General features: G+C 39.0%; 1 protein-coding gene across 3 annotated transcripts in view; it reads left to right on the top strand.

The window, feature by feature from the left end:
* The window catches only part of med13a (mediator complex subunit 13a), a 174,094-nt gene that overhangs the window by 45,213 nt on the left and 110,237 nt on the right, over positions 1–18,644 (top strand). For all 3 annotated transcript variants that reach the window (XM_072243538.1, XM_072243539.1, XM_072243540.1), the window contains 2 exons: positions 1,191–1,275; positions 9,608–9,691. In XM_072243538.1, the coding sequence (XP_072099639.1) occupies positions 1,191–1,275; positions 9,608–9,691 (169 nt within the window). The remainder of the gene's footprint in view (positions 1–1,190; positions 1,276–9,607; positions 9,692–18,644) is intronic.

The raw sequence follows: 18,644 nt of genomic DNA, 5'->3' as shown, positions 1-18,644 counted from the left end.
AAGGAATGACAGTAGTTAGTCCTTAGTTATGTTGGGTAATGATGTAGTGTCACTGATTTAATAACTTTCCCATTAAAGTACATATATTTTATTTTTTAGCGAGCAAATTATTGTACACATTTAATGGTTTTATTGATTTGTATTCCTGCATCAAAATTTTGAAAGCCATCTTTTGTAAACTTTTTCCTGTTTTCAGTAAAATAGCATTGAAACAAAGCAGGGTGTTCATTAGGCTGCCAACTTTTGAGTCCTGGGCATGTTCTAGTGACACCAAGTTTCCAGTTACAAGTTGAACATGTTACCTATGGCTTGAACTTGACCTACTTTATCCTTTGTACAATCAGTTCAGCTCCTATATTGTTTTAGTTAGCTTTGCATGCACTGAATTGATCTTTACATTTACTTTCAGATGTCTGGTTTCTTAAGAACTTTGTACAACTCCAATTGATATTTAAATGTATGATATTACTATAGAATTACCGAGGGGCAGGACAGTGTAAACTTGGATGAGATAGAAAGTACGAGTAAATATTATGCACCTCACCATGCAGTTTCTGAATGCTTGCAAGATGTATTTAGGACAATAATGATTGTAATGTATGTTTAAGACTCATGTATGTCACTTGGGTATCTCGAACATGATAGGGGTTATTGGTCTTGTGCATCACAAACATGAAAAAACTTGCAGATGCTGGAAATCCAAAGCAACACACTGTCCTTGAAGAATGGTCTTGGCCCAAAACGTTGTCCGTTGACTCTTCTGTAGATGCTGCCTGACCTGCTGAGTTCCTCCAGCATTTTATGTTTGTTGCTTTGAAGTTGGTCTTTTTAATGTTTCGTGATTATTTGTTGGTTAAGGTGCAAGAAAACTTTGGAAATTTTTTTAGTGGCTTTCATAAAAGTGGATTCTTTATTACTTTTTACATTGATATCTTTGGTATTTATCAGTCTTTTTGTCCATGTCTCTGTCTAATCCATTGGTGTCCCATCTTGAAGTCCTCGGAATGAAGTTTTAAGTCCATGCTATTTTTGCCATCTTGTGAACTGAATTGTTAACACTTGACCCAGCATTCAGATACAGAAAACTTAAACCAGAGATTAAGTTTGTTAGTTTAACCAGAGATTAAGTTTCTGGTTGTTAGCTATCAGAACTATCAAATTAACACTTCATTTTGCTTTTCATTTTACAGTTGAAGAGAATGGATTGTGGGAGCAGGGTCTGTCTTACGAGTGTCGAACTCTGCTTTTTAAGGCCATTCACAACTTGCTGGAAAGGTAATTGTTAGACTTTTCTATAATGGAACTTGTGTAAATTATTGACAAATTTCAATTTCTAACCCAATCTTGGTTTCCAAACTGATATGTTTGTATGCAAATACATCTATGATGGAAATAGTATAATGTTGGGGAGGTTGTCATAGAGTGACTTAGAATTATTATGAACTTCAGGTGTTTCTGTAAATTAGGTGACTATTCTCATTGAATAATTGGAATAATTGTAGTATAGCTAGTCTGTAGAATAGTTGTAGAAGAAGTTTGTTGATTCTTAACAAGCTGCATAAGACTATCATGTATAATATCCAATCTTTGAGTTTGCAAAACGGATTGCAAATACATGGGATTTAGTAGTGGATAAAGAATTGTTCGGTTCCTTGCCTGAAAATATTTGATAAAAGTTTGAATATAATTAGTGCTTTAATAATCTTTTTTGTAGTTGTTTAGTTCAGTACACATTCTGAGATTTAATTTCCATTCATTTGGTATGATTTAAGCAGGTCAGTTTCTTGTAATTATTTTGTACCTTTGTTTTCAAAACTAAAATTGCATTGTCAAGCTTTGAATAAATAGATCTTTACCGCAATCTAATCTGTTTCTGGTCTGTAGGTATTTAGTAACAAATCAATATTTTGCGTAGAAAGAGAAGGATGAACATAGGAACAGAGTTGACATTAAATATAATTTCAAAAAGTACCAGTTTTCAAATCCAGAAAATTCTAAGCTACTTTTGATGCGTTTGGTTATCTTCAGTGATTCTATTACTCTACCTGGAAGTCCATGCCATTTGGCCATCGTATGAAATTCATTTCTAAATTCACTAGTTTTAAGTGTTTCCCCTGATCACTTCCATGTGCCTTGTATATTGCAATAAAGCTGCATCTCAATTTACCCATTAACGATAGAAAGTTATACATTTCTTCATTTTCAGTGTAATTTCTGATAGAATCAGCTTGACGTCTCTTCCCTGAATTGCTTGTGTGCTTAGATGTTTCTGAATCTGACCACGAGGATAATTGTGTGTAAATGGCTTTTTACAATGTGCGTCTATATTCTGTACCATCCAAATCCTGAATGACGTCTGTAACTGAAACTACTGTAGATTTAAAGATGTCTCGATCCAAAGAAAAATGCTGTTTTATACAATTACTTTCAGATTTCACGTGTTATGTTGTGTAGCTGGTTTATAGATTTGTTTGCGTACTGTTGCCTGGAATTAAAGGTGTGGTCTTCAGAAAGCTGAGATGTTGTTGAATTGAGTCCAAAATTCCACCCTTTAATGAACACTTTAATAGTCTGAATTGCTGATACATTTTTACAAGTGGTAGCTGGCTTCAGCAATTTTCTAAGTATAAAATTTGTTTTTTTAAAGATGTTTCCTCTATTAATAGAAGGAAATTTAAACTACTGGCATACGGCCATAAGTAGTGAACCACTTTGTATTTTTGGTAATCTATAGAGTGAATCTTCTGGGAGAAGGTCCTCTTTGATATCTTCCTCTTTTAGAGTAGATGTCTTGCACCTAAGGACCACATTGAGTGGCAGACAAATATTAAGCCAGATGATGGTTGGTTTGTAACTGCAAAGCATTGTTTTCACTAACCCTGCCTACCTGGAAGTTGTTGATCATTATTACCCTGTGGGTAAGGACAATACTTAGTGGTCCTTGAGTACACTGGAGCTTTGTTTCACAAATGATTGACCTAGAACCCGTTGCTGCTTTGACCATCTTCCTATGGGGTAGGGTATGTCCTTGCACTCATCCTCTATCCCAAAAGAAAACTGGACAGCTTAAATATCACTGAAGATATATATTTGCGGTATAAACTGAAGTCTCAAATGGTTGCGACATGGTGTGTACTAGTCAAATCAAGATGGTGGAATCTGGGCCCGAGAGTGGGAAAAGTGCCGATGTTTGGTCACTATCGGAGTGGACTTGGAGGTGATTCAAAGCAACAAAACTGAGGTGGCAGGGCCCAACCCTGACAGCGAGGAACGGCCCGCTGCTTGGCTGATTTAAGTGTCGGGCCATATTGGAAAAGTCAAATATGGGCTGAGTTGAGCCCGTGAGTGAGTGAGGAATGACCTGATGTTTGACTGATTTAAGCACCAGGCCACATTGAAAATGTCAGTGTGTTGGAGCTGGAGGAGAGGGATGGGCTCGCTGCTTTGCAAGGTTTATTTGTCTCTGCACTGAACTGAGGTTGTGGCCTGCAGGTAACAGGCTTCTGGACCAGCTGTGACTGGCTTTGTGCCCATGGACTCACTTTTATGAATTTCATTAAATATTATTTGCATACTTTTATTGTTCACACAATTTTTCTCCCTCTCCATTGGGCGTTTGATGGCCTTTTTTAAATGGGTTCTATTGGGTTTCTTTGTTTTGTGGCTGCCTGTAAGGAAATGAGTCTCAAGGTTGTATATAGTATGTATACTTTGAACATTCAATGCCAACTGTTTTGGGTACAATTTGGCCTTTTTATTTGTTTGCTAATTGTACATCTACATTGGCTGGTATTTTAGACAACAATCAAAGGGCATGGAAATTTCTCGGCTCATAAGGAAACCCTCTTCCTTCATGGGCTTTCCCTCTTGCCATTCAGCAGTCTTAGTCTGAGCAATCTGGCACTGAATCCCTAAATAACAACTGGGTGATGTCCACTACTTGTTGGAAAATTCCAGCACTCAGCTCTGTGGCTAGGAGTTGACTTCACTGGCAAGTAGGTATCTGGGTTGGAGATCAAGCCACACTGCCAGAAATAAAATATGTTGGTCCTTCGCTTAATGCTCAGATATGTTCACTGGAACAAGAGTGCTAATTGAATTGGTCCAAAAAATGGTTATTACAGTTTTGTATGCGTAAAGATACTGCGTGTTACTCTACCTGGAATTTGCGGATCTCTTCTCCATTTGTGCTTTTGTATCAATAGGTTGAGTGCTGCTGAATGTGAAGATCCTGTCAAAGGTCTGTCACTACTTGATCAGTGTGGCTGCTCTGTGCTGTGGTGTGGGTCACAGGGTTGCTTCCTGATTGGCATGGTTGCTGCTGACCTTTACTGGGATTTAGCTGAATTTGCTCCATTGTTTGACTGCCCATGCTACAGATTAATGATGGGGTGATATTTGGAGCTTGCATGGATTTGATAGGCCAAAAATCTGACTCCAATATTGTAATTAGTCAGGTCCTCCTGATCACATGGCGGTGGAGGCAATGACAGCTGTTGGCTTCCCTTTCACTTTGCTGGTTGTCTTTCCCTTTGCTTGTTGTCTTTCCCTTCCCTCTGGGAGAGCACAACTTCCCTTGCCCACGGATTTTACTATGATATTGAACACAATGTTCAGTAACCTCTAATGAGTTTTTGATAGAGAAATCTCTGAGCGAGGAAGTGCTGTGTAGCCAAGTCGGGTAGAAGACAGCAGTTTCCATCAAATCCAACAGGCGATGAAGAGTATGACTATAACATCCAGGCAGTCCACACATAGAAATGCTACTATCCGTGCCCCAACACTGGTCCACAGTGTTGCCAACTTGAGACCCCAGCTTGAGGTGGAGTACCCTCACTGTTCACCCATCAGCCTCTCCACACCAAACCATAAAAAACTCTTTGCTGTGGGGGTGTCAAAGGAGGGCAGTGCTCATAGCAGATTTTTGGCACAGGCATGTGCAGAAGAAGAGAGTATCCAGTTTGTCAGGTGCCTAGCACAGGAATGTACAAGCCCATCTGTGAGTGTTCTGTTTGGGAGACCGAGAACATCATAACAAATTGGCACTCTGGGGAAGTGCTAAAGATACATACTGGTTAATAGCATCTGCTTCCATAATTTGACAAATTCTGGCTTAGAAATCCTTCCGGTAAGGTGGCTGCACACTCATTTTCAGCAGCCTCTCTGGGTCCAAACAAGGTGTAATTGTTTGTCCTTTTCATCTTTTTTTTAATAATATGGCAAGATATTAAGAACATCAAGTACTACAGATCTAACTCATCAGCAAGTTGCTGGATAGTGGAGGAGCTGGACTTGTTGCAGACCGTGTGGCTGGTTGCTACAGGAAGGCATTGGAGGCCGTGTGTAGTCCCAACATATGGTACAATTGATTGTCTTGGACAATCCTTGTGATCACAAAGCTCTGTTGGACATTAGTAATGTAGAATACTGCAAGTCCGGTTCACTGGTTCGTTAGTGAAACTGATGGCAGGGGAGCTGCGTGGTTGTTGTGCAGACTAGGCCCTTATGCCGTGGGGTTACCTGTTGCAGCCGCCTAGGGCTGTATTCATGGGTATTCATGTAGGGTTGAATGATAATTGAACTTGAGGTTGTCCATGTCTTTACTGAAATTATATTTTGAAGGACTGAATACAGATATGCTTATAATTCCCCCTTCCTTGAAGTTAACTTCTGTCATGTCGTTTTGTGGTTAAACATTGACAATTCTTTTCTAGGAAGGAAGAGTGCAAACTCCCAAAATCTGAATCTGCACTTAAAACAAAATGATGCTCATTATAGTGATCATTAGCAACCTGGCTCTGACATTACTCCAAGATTAATCTAACTTTCTCTGTCCTCCCCCCCGCACCCCCCCAGATAGCTCTCCATTTTTCTTTCAGTAGGAGTATGGATTGTTTTAAGATAACTTGACTTCCCATACTTGATTTGGTTGCAAATGTAATTAGTAGTTAGTTATTTTGTGATACTGGGTCTATTACTTAGGATTTAATTTGTGTCCTAGCTTGTCATATGACAGTGGACATGTGGGCAGCCCTATAGTTTTAGTAATTTAACTAACGTAAAGCTTGGTGAAGTATTTGAATCCTTCAAAATTTTGGAGGTCGATCACTGTAGAATGTATTTTACAAATTTTGACTTTAACAACCAACCACTGTTTATATTACTAACTTTGAAGGAGGAGCTGTCAGAAACAAAATCTCAAATGGTGAAAAATAATTTGTTTTTTTAAACATTAATTGTCATATCTGTGGTCCAAAAAATTCCACCTTCAGAAGAAAATAAAATTATTCAAAGTTCTTCTTTTGACCGCTATCACCAATTGTAGAACTAATATCAAATACTTAGCCTCTTGCCGAACATTTTATTTCCTCCCTATCCAGTGCATCTGCCTCCATGATAAATTCAGTTGTTTTGTAGTTTAGTGTCCAAGGAAAATGCTACAAATCCAGCAATCTTTGAAGTGTTCGTACTTGTTGCCTCTTGTTTAGTTTATAAAAATCACAAGGATGTCAATTATAATGGTCTCTCCCCAATGTAATGCTTGCTTTTCTCTGCTCCCTTTTGTAAAGTGTTTTCTCTCCCAGTGGAAATCCTTAATTGCCTAGGCTTTTCCTGCTTTTTCTTCTCCTAGCTTCCATGCTGGTAGAACATTAGCTAAAGTCTTGTTGATTATATTATCCAGTCAATCTTGAAACAATATGGACAGTGAACAGAGGCAGGATTGAACTTGCCCCTATCTCAATAATTGAATAATCTGCTCCCAGTTTGCCAAAGATAAAAATGGCAATAAGTATGAAAGTTATTGGCATGTGGGATTCTGCAGAAGATTCTGATGAATGTGGTCATCTTATATATACCCATAGAATTTAACTGTAACTTGAATACCTTCAGAACTAAGACAAATGTGACTGCATGTCACCACCAACACCAGCCGCACCCTCCGCACCCATCAAACATAGTCAAACAGCTGTGAATCACAGTTTGCCTTGCTCACTAGAAGCTGGAAATTTTTAATTTCTTTAAAAGAACTGGAACCTGATGTTAAAAAACAAATTGTAGACACTATCTGTATGGCCAGTAGATTAATATGAAACCTGAAGTGATTTTGCTTTGGTTGCTCAAGTAACAACTTAGAAAGTAGTGCAAAGTAACTGCTGCTATTTATTGTGCTTTTCATTTGATATATTTAGTTTATATAGTTCTAGTGAGTAGCTGTAATTACTAAAGTGTTCAAAAGTTGTCTAAACTGTAGATTTAGCATCAGGGCCTTTGAGTAATTTAACATTATTTTACCCATTCAGAGATAGATGAACACTCTGAAGTAACAGACTGGAATAATTTGTTCTTGGATTAGACCTTCGGTTTCTTTTACTCTGTGGTACAAAATATTTTGAGCCAGTAAAGATTGTTATTGAAAAATTATAAAATGCTGTTTGCTGATAGTTTTTTTTACATTCCCTTTATCAGACCAGGTTACTGAACACGTTTCTGCATTTCTCAGCAGATGTGACTAAAGCTGCATATTTTGCTTAACTTTTAGCTCTTATGGCAGTGCATAGTGTTTCAAAACAAAGCTAGTATTGGTTTTCTCCCACAATATGGCTGAGAAATCTAAATGCTGAAATGATATAGATGGACTCGACTGTAATCTCCCATTCCACCAAAAACACTTGTAAGAAGTGACAAAGAGAAAGATAAATTTGCTTAATTTGAGAGCAGCATTACTTGATCTTGTCAATACTAGATCAAAACACGACTACTAAATCAATGTGAGTAAATTACCATGGTCATCTTTTGACAAAGGGTGAAACTTCTAATTTCTACACCTCCTTTGGGTTTTGCTGTAAGATGTAGAACTGAACTTTTGAAGTGTCTTTTTACAGGTCTGCTTATTGAGTGTTCTCCCAACTTAAATTTCCAAAATCTCAATACAAAAATTCTCAGGATGAGGCTTTTCATTCTAGAATGGAGGAGATGTCCTCCTTTTTCAAAGAAAGGGGCTTCTCTTCCTCCACCATCTACGCTGCCCTCAACAGCATCTCTTCATCTCTTCCATTTCACGCACGTCTGCCCTTAACCCATCCTCCCGCCACCTTACCAGGGACAGGGTTCTTGTCCTCACCTATCACTCCACCGGCCTCCACGTCCAGTGCATAATTCTCCGAAACTTCCGCCACCTCTAACTGGTTCCCACCACCAAACATATCTCTTCCTCCCACCCCCCCCAACTTCCTGCTTTCTGTAGGGATCTCTTTCTACGCGACTCCCTTGTCCATTTGTTTTTCCCCACTGATCTCCTTCCTAGCACTGACCCCTGGAAGTGGAATAAGCGCTACACCTGCCCCTACACCGCCTCCCCCCTCACTACCATTCAAGGCCCCAAACATTCGTTCCAGGTGAGGCGACACTTCACCTGTGAGTCTGTTGGGGTCATGTACTGTGTTCGGTGCTCCCAATGTGGCCTTTATATTGGTGAGATCGACGTAGATTGGGAGACCACTTCACCGAGCACCTATGCTCTGTCCATCAGAACAAGTGGGATCTCCCAGTGGCCACCCATTTTAATTCCACTTCCCATTCCCATTACGATATGTCGATCCGTAGCCTCTTCCACTGTCATGATAAGGCCACACTCAGGGTGGAGGAATAGCACCTTGTATTCCATTTGGGTAGCCTCCAACCCGATGGCGTGAACATCGATCTCTCAAACTTCCAGTAATGCCTGCCAGCCTCCTCCCCCCCACCATTTCCCATCCCCTTTCCCCTCTCACGTTATCTCCTTGCCTGCCCATCGCTTCCATCTGGTGGTCCTTCTCCACCCCCGCCTTCCTTTTTCTTTCTTCAATGGCCATCTGTCTCTTTCACCAATCAACCTAGAACTTTGCTTCATCCCTCCCCCTCCAAATTTCACCTACGCCTAGCGTTTCTCTCTCCCTCCCCCCACCTTTCAAATCTACTCCTCAGCCTTTTCTCCAGTCCTGCTGAAGGGGTTCAGCCTCAAATGTCGATTGTGCTTTTTTTCCATAGATGCTGCCTGGCTTGCTGAGTTGCTGCAGCATTTTTTGTGTGTTGCTTGGATTTCCAGCATCTGCAGATTTTCTCTTTTTTTTTCAAAAATTCTCAACAGATATTGTAATAATTGTCCTGTGTTTCAATATTACCATAATATCTTGTGTGTGTGAAAAATTGAATAGACAGTGGGTGTACATTTTATAATGATGAATTTCTATTTCCAACTCCTTAAAATTGTGTTTCCTTATGGAGGAAGGGAATAGTTTTCCACAGCAAATTATCGGACTGTTTCATTGAATCTGTTACTCGGCTCTGAATTGGTCACTTGAATGTACTTTTTGTTTTAATAATATGGATAAAATATTTTTGGTCTGTCTTCCCCTCTGCAGAGTGTGATGGAATTATCTTCTCTAGTAAACTCAGCATACTGAGTCCTCCTTCAAATAAGAGCAAAATTTCTAACTTGTATTCTGTTCCAGGGAAGATTTTCTGTCAGTTTGGCTGATTGAAATATAAACTTGAAAAAGAGCAATGTTCCAAAGTTGCTTTTCAACAGTTTTTCCATTTATGACCAGCTTCCTTTTCTTTTTCAAAGGTGCTTGTTAAATAGGAACTTTGTGCGGATTGGGAAATGGTTTGTGAAGCCATATGAAAAGGATGAGAAACCGGTAAACAAAAGGTAAATATGGTTATAGTAGAACTTTTTATTGTTGCATCTCTTGTCACATTTGTAATTGTCTTTTCAATTGCTCGACTTTTACTAAAATTTTAATACTTTGCTTTCCCCGATTCTGATTTGGGGAGCTGAATGATTTTCTTAATTTATGAAATTTCAGTCTCCACAGCCTAGGATTAATTCTGATTGTGACTAAATCGGTAACCTAATGTCAGATTTTATTTTTTTAAACATTTAGATTATTGAGCTAAAAAGAGTTAAACCAAATAAATTGTCAAACATAATTGAGCTTGCTTGATTTGTTTTTGATTTTCACAAGGATAGGATGAAAGTAATTTCTAATACTGGGATATGCAGTTACATGTGTTCTTATTGACCTTAGCATTGACACTTCAGTGTTGTGACCTTAAGGTCTACTTGTACAGACTTCACTCTGATCAAAAGAAGTTGGAATTTAACTGGTCAATCTCTTGGTTTGAAGTTTAACATTTCAGTTCACATTATGACTGCTTTGTTGCACTGCATGTGGAGAATTATAAAACAACTTTGTAAGGTGGACTCTGAAGACGGAGTGCTGGAAATGGCCTGCAGGCAGACTGTGTCAATGAGCAGAAACAGAATTAATGTTTTTCCACAAAGATTTTTCATCAGAACTTGAAGTAATATGTAACTGATGAAATGCTTTTAGAAGGGGAGAGGTGAGAATGAATTGGATGTAGAGCAAGAGAATGACAAAATGATGGTGTAAACTGGAAGAAGATGAAAGTTTAGTAATTGCAATTAATCTGTTTGGAGGAGGATGAATAGAAGGTGTGAGGACACCAGTCTGCTGGAACTGTGGGATACTAAATACAACAGTTGCTGGAAATCTGGAATAACACTACTGAAAGAACTTGATGGAGCAGAATTGGTGGAGGGTGGGAAATGTTACTTATTAATAACTTTTCATCAAAACTGCTCTGTCCTGATGAAACTGCGAAAGCCTGTTTCTCATTGTTAAATTCAAGTCCTGGGTTCTGTAACATTCCTGTTTGAAAGATGAGATGTTGTTCCTCGTGCTTACTGTAGGACTTGTTTGTATTCTGTAGTAGGCCCTCCATTAATTGGGGTCGACCATGGATGTTGCATCCTAGCTGTCTCAACGAGCCAAGGCAGTACAATATAGAGAGCAAGCTGTTGCCCGTGTAGACTCCTTCTCTCCATGCAGTTGATGAATGTAAAGGAGAGCACATTGCTAGTGTCAAATGCAGTACACTCTATTAGTACGAGTGAATTGTTACTTAAGCTGCAAGAGGACTTTGGAATCTCTGGGTGCTTTGAAGGAAATTGCATGTGAAGAAGCTGCAAGAAAGGAGTGGATTTTGAGAGAGATTGTGGAGTACGCCAGGAAGTCACAGAAGAAAGTTTCCTGAGTTTTTTTAAGGAGGTGACCAGGGAAACTGGGCCTGTCCAAGGAGAGATTTTCTGGAGAGGGCCTAGAAATGGTTCACAGGAATAAAAGGTGATGAGTGTTTGATGCCTCTGGGTCTTTGGGGAGGATTTCAGTGAAACTTAAAGGATACTGAACGGCCTTGACAGAGTGAATATGGGGAGGATATTTAAATTAGTTGGACCATCTAGGTTCAGAGGGCAAAGCCTCAGAATAAAGGGGTGTTCCTTTATCACTGGGGTGAAGAGGAATTTCTTCATCTAGTAGATGGAAAATCTCAAAGTTCGAAGTACATTTATTATCGAAGTATGCATACTATATACAACCTTGCGATTCGTCTTGTTACAGGCAGCCAGGAATTAGTTGATACAGAGGACTGTGAGGGTCAAATCATTCTGTATATTTAAGAAGGATGGGATTTTTGGTGAGGGGTTTAAGGGTTATGGGAGAAGATGAGCCAAAGTGTTGGGGGAAAAAATCAACTCTGCCATTATTGAATCATGGAGCTGACTTAATGAGCTAAATAGCACAATTCTGCCCCAGTATCATAAGAACCTATAATTGAGGGCAGGTGATGGATGTTATCAAGGTAGGTAAGTAGATTTTGTGTTGCAGGGTAAGCTGGTCCAGACAGTTTGAATACATAGGATCCAGGGCAAAAAAGAAAATTGATATGGGCTTGGTAGGAGGAGGAGGGTTGTTTTCCAGATTGAAAACCTGTAACTAGTGGTGTGCCACAGGCTTTAGTGTTCCAGTATAGTCATTGTTATCCATACTAAAGATTTTGGGGAGAATGTAGGTGGCAAGCAATAGTAAGCTTGCATCTGATGCCAAAATTGGTAATGTGGTGGACAATGAAGAAGGTTGTCTAAGGTTACAACAGAATCTAGATCAGTTAGCAAAGTGGAGAGGGAATGGCTGACTGAATGTAATTCTGACAAATACAAAGTTATACTGCTGTTGTATTAAACCAGCTGAATTTGGCATCTGAACAGGTCAGTTACAGTGAAGGATCAGTGACCTGTTAAACTACTTTTTCTCTGTAGATCTCAATTATAGCATTGGCTTTGTTTTCACCCTCTTTCTCTGACTTGCATTTTACCAGACTGATAATTTGGAATCAATATGGCTTTGTTTCTCAGCTGGCAATACCGTTATTTGCATCTGTCTCTCCTGATCTCCATTCTGTCACAAACTTGTCTTTGTTCTTTCAATCCCTCTCCTTTCTCTGCAGCTTGAAATATTTTTGTTTCCATGGTTCAGATGAAGTGTCATCAATCTGAAGTATTTTGAGTATTTGCAGCATTTTCATTTTTGTTTTTCTTCCTTATCTGGGTTTGTTATTTTTTTGCCTTTTAGATTGTGAAATGCCAGTTGTATTTAAAGATCAATATTCAGAATGTATAATTCATAATTTAACTAACATTGTTTCAGGCCAAATAGAAGTCAGTGGTGAAACACTTAGATTTCAGGTTTTTGGGGAAACCTTTGAAGTACTGGGATATGCAAATACCTGATTAGCCACTCACATTTTAAGGTTATTGCATACAGTAAATTAGCTTCCTTATGATTTCTCAGAAGTGTTAATATGAAGAGAACCAATGTTAGACAAAGAGAAATGTAGTAATTTAGACAAGTGTCATACCAAGGTGTTGCAGCCAGCAAAACGGCCGACTTCATTAAGGCTAGGCTGTGATTATTAGCATTTGAAGGAAGGGAGCTCAGCTCTGATGTATTGTGAGTGCTCAATGAAGGCAATATGTCTGTAAAGTTGTGAGTTTTAGATCTATTGCCAAATTAAATGAAAAGCAGGGTTGCTGCAGATTATGATTTGAGTCTCCGGGATAACACTATAGTAAAGAAAACCTTTTCAATTTTGTTTATTATTTAAAAGGCTGCTATTGATTTTGGGTTAAACATTTCAAGTAGTTGATTAAAATAAAGGCTGAATTGCTTTAAGATGATCTGCAGATAGTTACCAGAATTTATTCCACAGGATGTTGATCAAACAGGTGGCTTGATTCTTTTTTAATACTTCTATAAGAAAGCAATATTTACCCTTCATTACTGGTTCAGAGATTTGTTAGTACATGTTTCAAAATACCTTGACAAACTAGATGTGCTAAATTCTAGAAATATTCAGCTGATTTTCTGTAATAGAAAGTATACTCACTACTATCCTAATCACTGAACATTTTAGTATAAATTGGTAATCAATGTTGTTGGCAGGGCAGGATAATCGTACATAATCTCCAAAATTAGCTGACAGGAGATTATTCTCCTAGCTAGCTGCAGTTCCAGAGAGGTGTTTTTACAGACTGCTGGCTGATGGAAGTTGGTGCTTGAGAGTGAGAGAGATATTGTGCATCTTACGACACTGAGATTGGAGGCGTTGTGGACAGCGAGGAAGGCTTTCAAAGCTTGCAGAGGGATCTGGACCAACTGGAAAAATGGGCCAGAAAATGGCAGATGGAATTTAATGCAGACAAGTGTGAGGTGTTGCGTTTCGGAAGGACAAATCAAGGTAGGACATGCACAGTAAATGGTAGGGCACCGAGGAAATGAACAAAGAGATCTGGGAGTTCAGATACATAATTCCCTGAAGGTGGCGTCACAAGTAGACAGGGTTGTAAAGAAGGCTTTTGGCGTCCTGGCATTCATAAATCAAAGTATTGAGTATAGGAGTTGGGATGTTATGGTGAGGTTGTATAAGACATTGGTGAGGCCAAATTTGGAGTATTGTGTGCAGTTCTGGAAGGATATCAGTAAGATTGAAAGAGTTCAGAGAAGATTTACTAGGATGTTGCTGGGTCTTCAGGAGTTGAGTTACAGGGAAAGATTGAACAGGTTAGGACTTTATTCCTTGGACCGTAGAAGAATGAGGGGGGATTTGATAGAGGTTTACAAAATTATGAGGGGTACAACAAAGTAAATGTGAGTTGGCTCTTTCCACTTAGATTAGGAGAGATAAATACGAGAGGATATGGCTTTAGGGTGAAAGGTTTAGGGGGAAACTTAACTCAGAGTGGTGGGAGTGTGGAACATGCTGCCATCAGAGTGGTAAATGCGAGCTCACTCTTAAGTTTTAGGAATAAATTGGATATCTACATGGATGGCAGAGGTCTGGAGGGTTATGGACTGGGTTCAGGCCAATGGGACTAGCAGAATAAAGTTTCGGCACAGACTAGAAGGGCCGAATGGCTTGTTTTCTGTGCTATAGTGTTCTATGGTTCTATGGTTTAGTATTTAAATGCTGTTAGTAGACCTACTATACTTAAGTAAAAGTAACGCGATTTAATAGGGAAACTTGAGACTGATGGAGCTAGATCTGTCTTGGGTAATATTTGTAGCTGGGAGCAATATTAGATTCATAATCAAAATATATTGAAAAAAGATCTAGTGCTTCCCCAGCATATATGACAAACACTTCTTGGGCTTCCAATTGGGTACAGGTATTGATTATAATTGACGTTTCAATGGCAAACTTTGCCATCTTCATCAGGTACCAGACTAGACATGCTACTTTGTCATCAAAACGTTTGTTATAATCGATACCTGTACTCGGCTAGAAGTCCAAGAAGAGTTTATTTGTAGGAATATATATATTTTTAAAATCAACTGGTTTAGTGTAGTTTTATGTTGTTTTACGTAGTTCAGTGTAGTTTTTGTATTGTTCATGTAGCACCATGGTCCTGAAAAACATTGTCTCGTTTTTACTGTGTACTGTACCAGCAGTTATGGTCGAAATGACAATAAAAAGTGACTTGACTTGAAAAGCTACTATAGTGCTTTAAATTTACTGATAATATGACTCTTCTGGATGTTTACACTGTGTGATTATAAAACCTGTTTATTCTTCCTGGATTACACAGCTAAAATTTCTAGTACACACCCATAATTTTTGAAGGTTAATGTTATCAGTTACACAAACAATTGTAGCCAATTAATCTACCAAATTGGTTTATTCATAGATTGCAATTTACTCTACATCAGAAAGCTTGGGTGTTTAGTACTGCAGCTCTTTAGAAGCATCCATGAAAGGGCAAGCAGATAATGTGTTCCTTTTGTGTTTGAACAGAATTTAAAAAGTAGACATATTCAGTTCCTGAAGGGTGTGGCAAGGTGCCTGATGTATGTTGACCAGATTTTATTGAAGTGTGTAGCTGTTCTTCTGGAGTTGGGTTCTGTTATGGCTGTCAACTAAAAAAAAATCATGTGTCTAATGCCAAAAAAGTTAATTTTAAGTAGCGATAAGTAAAATCTGTCTACATCTGTTTTTAAAAAGCAACTAGAGACAAAATTTTGGATGATTTTGATGAATGGAGGAATGGGTTAGAAGGTTATTTATTTGATAGGTTATCTTTCTTCTCAAATGGGAAGCTTTAACGTTTGAAGAGGCTAAGGAACTTCAAAGGATATTGGGCAAGCCTTTTAAAACTTGGTCAGAAGAGATAAGATAGCTGTTTGCATTGAAGGAAAGTAAATATTGTGAGGAAAGGAGTGATTTGAAATAGAGGATGACAGAACCCAAGTAGTAGGAACTCTACTATCTACTTTAATTTGCTGACTGAATATGGTAACTTTTCGTTGATGGTATTGTTGGGGGAGCTAGAGATAAATTCTTGTCAGGTCCAAGAGCCAAAGTAGAAACTAGAATAAAATTGAATTTGGGATTAGAATTGTGGGGGGGGGGGAGGAAGATGAGGATAATGATTGGGAAGGCAGGGGCAAAGCAGAGTAGATGGACTCTTGTCATAGCATCTCTGAGCTGTTGGTGCTCTTTTTTGAGGTAGTGTTGGAGGGACTATCAAAGTTTAAGAATACTAATTTGTAGGGAAAAGAAGCTGAGGGTCACTTCAGGCTAAGGTGAACTTTTGCAAGAATGAACTGATTTGACAGATGAGAGTAGAGTCCAGTATCTGCTTTATGGTCCAGCTTGATCTGATGCTGAACCACGTAAATTTGCATCCTTTGGAATTGGTGGTTGTGGGGGGGGGGCTCAATTAAGGGAGTAGTGTGAGAGAGTGTAGTGTTTTAATCAGGTTTGTCATTAGCTTTGATAACTATTTCCAATAATCTACGCATAATATTAAGTGGTTTCAACATTACTAATGTTCCTAAGCTTTGATAAGTAGGATGTTGCCGTTAAACTGAAACTAAACTGGTTAAGCTATACATCCTGTGGCTATAAGACTAAACTGGATACTTTGTGGTGAGTGATTTGCCTTCTGTTGCCCCAAGCATTTTGCCACTAATGGGGCTCAAGTGTGTCAGTAAATACACATTACTTGCTCCAACAGCACTCCAGAAGCTTGATGCCATCCAGGTTAGACTATCTTGATTAATGCCTCGTATCCTCCCTAGGTATTTGCGCCATCAACAAAATGCAATAGTTATTCATTTAGTTTATTCTGGGAGTGTCTCCCAAACCCACTGTTTCTCCAACCAAGGTGGAAAATGTGTATGAATCCGCCTTCATGATGCATTGTGACTTGGAAATGTTTTATTCATTATCACTGCAGGGTTAATATTTTGAAATGGCTTATCAAACATCATTAGCTATAGTTTTAGTAGAAGTTGCCGCTAAGAAATTAGGGCAGGAATGGGCCATTTAGCTGGTTGAGTCTGCTCCACTATTCAATAAGATCATGGCTGATCTGGCTGTGGATTCTGGTCCCCTTAACCCTAATTTCCCTACTGTGCAAGGATCTATCTAACTGTTTTAAGTGTATTTAATGAGTTAGCCCCCACTGTTCCCTGAGGCAGATGATTCTGCAGATTCACAACTCCAGGAAATGCAGTCCCTCCTTATCTCTATCCTCAATCTGTCCTGAATCTTGAGGCTATTCTCCTAGTTCTAACCTGGAAACAACCTTGCTCATTTACCTTATGTCCCTTTTATAATTTGTATGTTTCTATAAGATTACCTCATTCTACAGAGTTCCAGGGTGTAGATTCCCAGATGGCTCAATCCCTCATCTGTGGAATCAACCTAATGAACTTCCTCTGCATCTCCTCCAAAGCCAGTATATGAAAGATCTCGGCACATTGACTCTTTATTCCATTCTCGCTTGCTGGGTTCCTCCAGCATTTTGCGTGCATTACGCCAATATTCCATTTACCGCCTTGATAGCCTTGTGCAACTCATTCACCAGCACTCCCAAAACCCTCTGCACAACACCATGCTACAATCTTTCACAATTTAAATAATAATCTGATATTCTATTTTTCTTTCAGAAATGAATGACCTCACATTTACCAATATTGTATTCCATTTGCTCATTTACTTAACCTATCTATAATCTCTAGATTCTCTGCATCCTTTATGCAATTTGCTTTTCCACTCTTAGTGTTATCAGCAATTTAGATAGGTACTCTCTGACCCTTCTTCCAAATCGTTAATGTATATTGTAAACATTTGCAAGACCAGCACTCCTGTAGCATTCATTCATTACTGACTGCCAACCAGAGAAACACCCATTTATCCCAATGTTCTGCATTCTATTGGTTAACTAATCCTCTGTCTGTGCTAATACAACTTATTGCATTCTTATGGATGAGGCTTTCATGCAACACGTTATTGAACATCTCTAGAAATCCAAGTATGTTATGTCCACCTATTGCCCTCTATCATTATATCTTTATAGAACTGCAGTAAGCTTGTTAAACAGAACCTGCTCTTTCTGAATCTCTGCTGTGTCTGGCTGATGGAATAATTTCTATCCATATGTCTCGCTACTTCTCTCTTAATGATGGCTTCAAGCATTTTCCTGACTAGAGGTGTTAAGCTGCTTATATTACCTGCCTTTTCCCTACATTCTTTTTTGAATATTGGCATGACATTTGCTGTTTTCCCATCTGCCAGGACCTGCCCCGAAAACAAACAAAATCACACACAGACACAGACACCCCTGAAGGAACTCAGCAGGTCAGAAATAAAGAGTCGACATGTTGGGCTGAGACCCTTCATCAAGAATAGCAAGGAAAGGAAAAGAAGACAGAATTAGAAAGTGGGGTGGGGAGAGTGGAAGAACTACAGGCGGACTACAGGTTGATTGGCGAAGCTAGGTGAGGAGGAAAATGGGTGGGGGAAGGGGTGATGAAGTGAGAAACTGGGAGTGGAAAAGGTAAAGGGCTGAAGAAAGAATATGATATGAGAGGAGAGTTGACCTTGGGAGAAAAGGGAGGAGAAGGGGCACCAGGGGGAGGTAATGGGCAGATGAGACGAGAAGAGAAAGGTGTAAAAGGCAAGCCAAAATGGGGAGAATTTTGGTAAGTTATCATAAATGCCTCTACAATAACTCTGCCATTCCATCAGGATCAGTGAGGAACTTGTTCTTTTAGGGGTAGCTGGAAAGTCAATTTGACAAATTCTTTTAGAACATGTACATGAGATTTTAAAGTAGAACCTGAAATCTTTCTCTAAATGTTCATTTAAATAGACTATAAAACTTGCTTGTATAGGAGACCAAATGTTAAATTTTTGGACCACAGTTTGTTAAAAGTGCAACCTTGGTATATTGTTTA

Source organism: Mobula birostris, chromosome 25 (genome assembly GCF_030028105.1).
Source record: "Mobula birostris isolate sMobBir1 chromosome 25, sMobBir1.hap1, whole genome shotgun sequence".
Taxonomy (NCBI): Eukaryota; Metazoa; Chordata; class Chondrichthyes; order Myliobatiformes; family Myliobatidae; genus Mobula; species Mobula birostris.
Note: the sequence above shows the minus strand (reverse complement) of the source record. Positions and strands in the feature narration are given on the sequence as shown.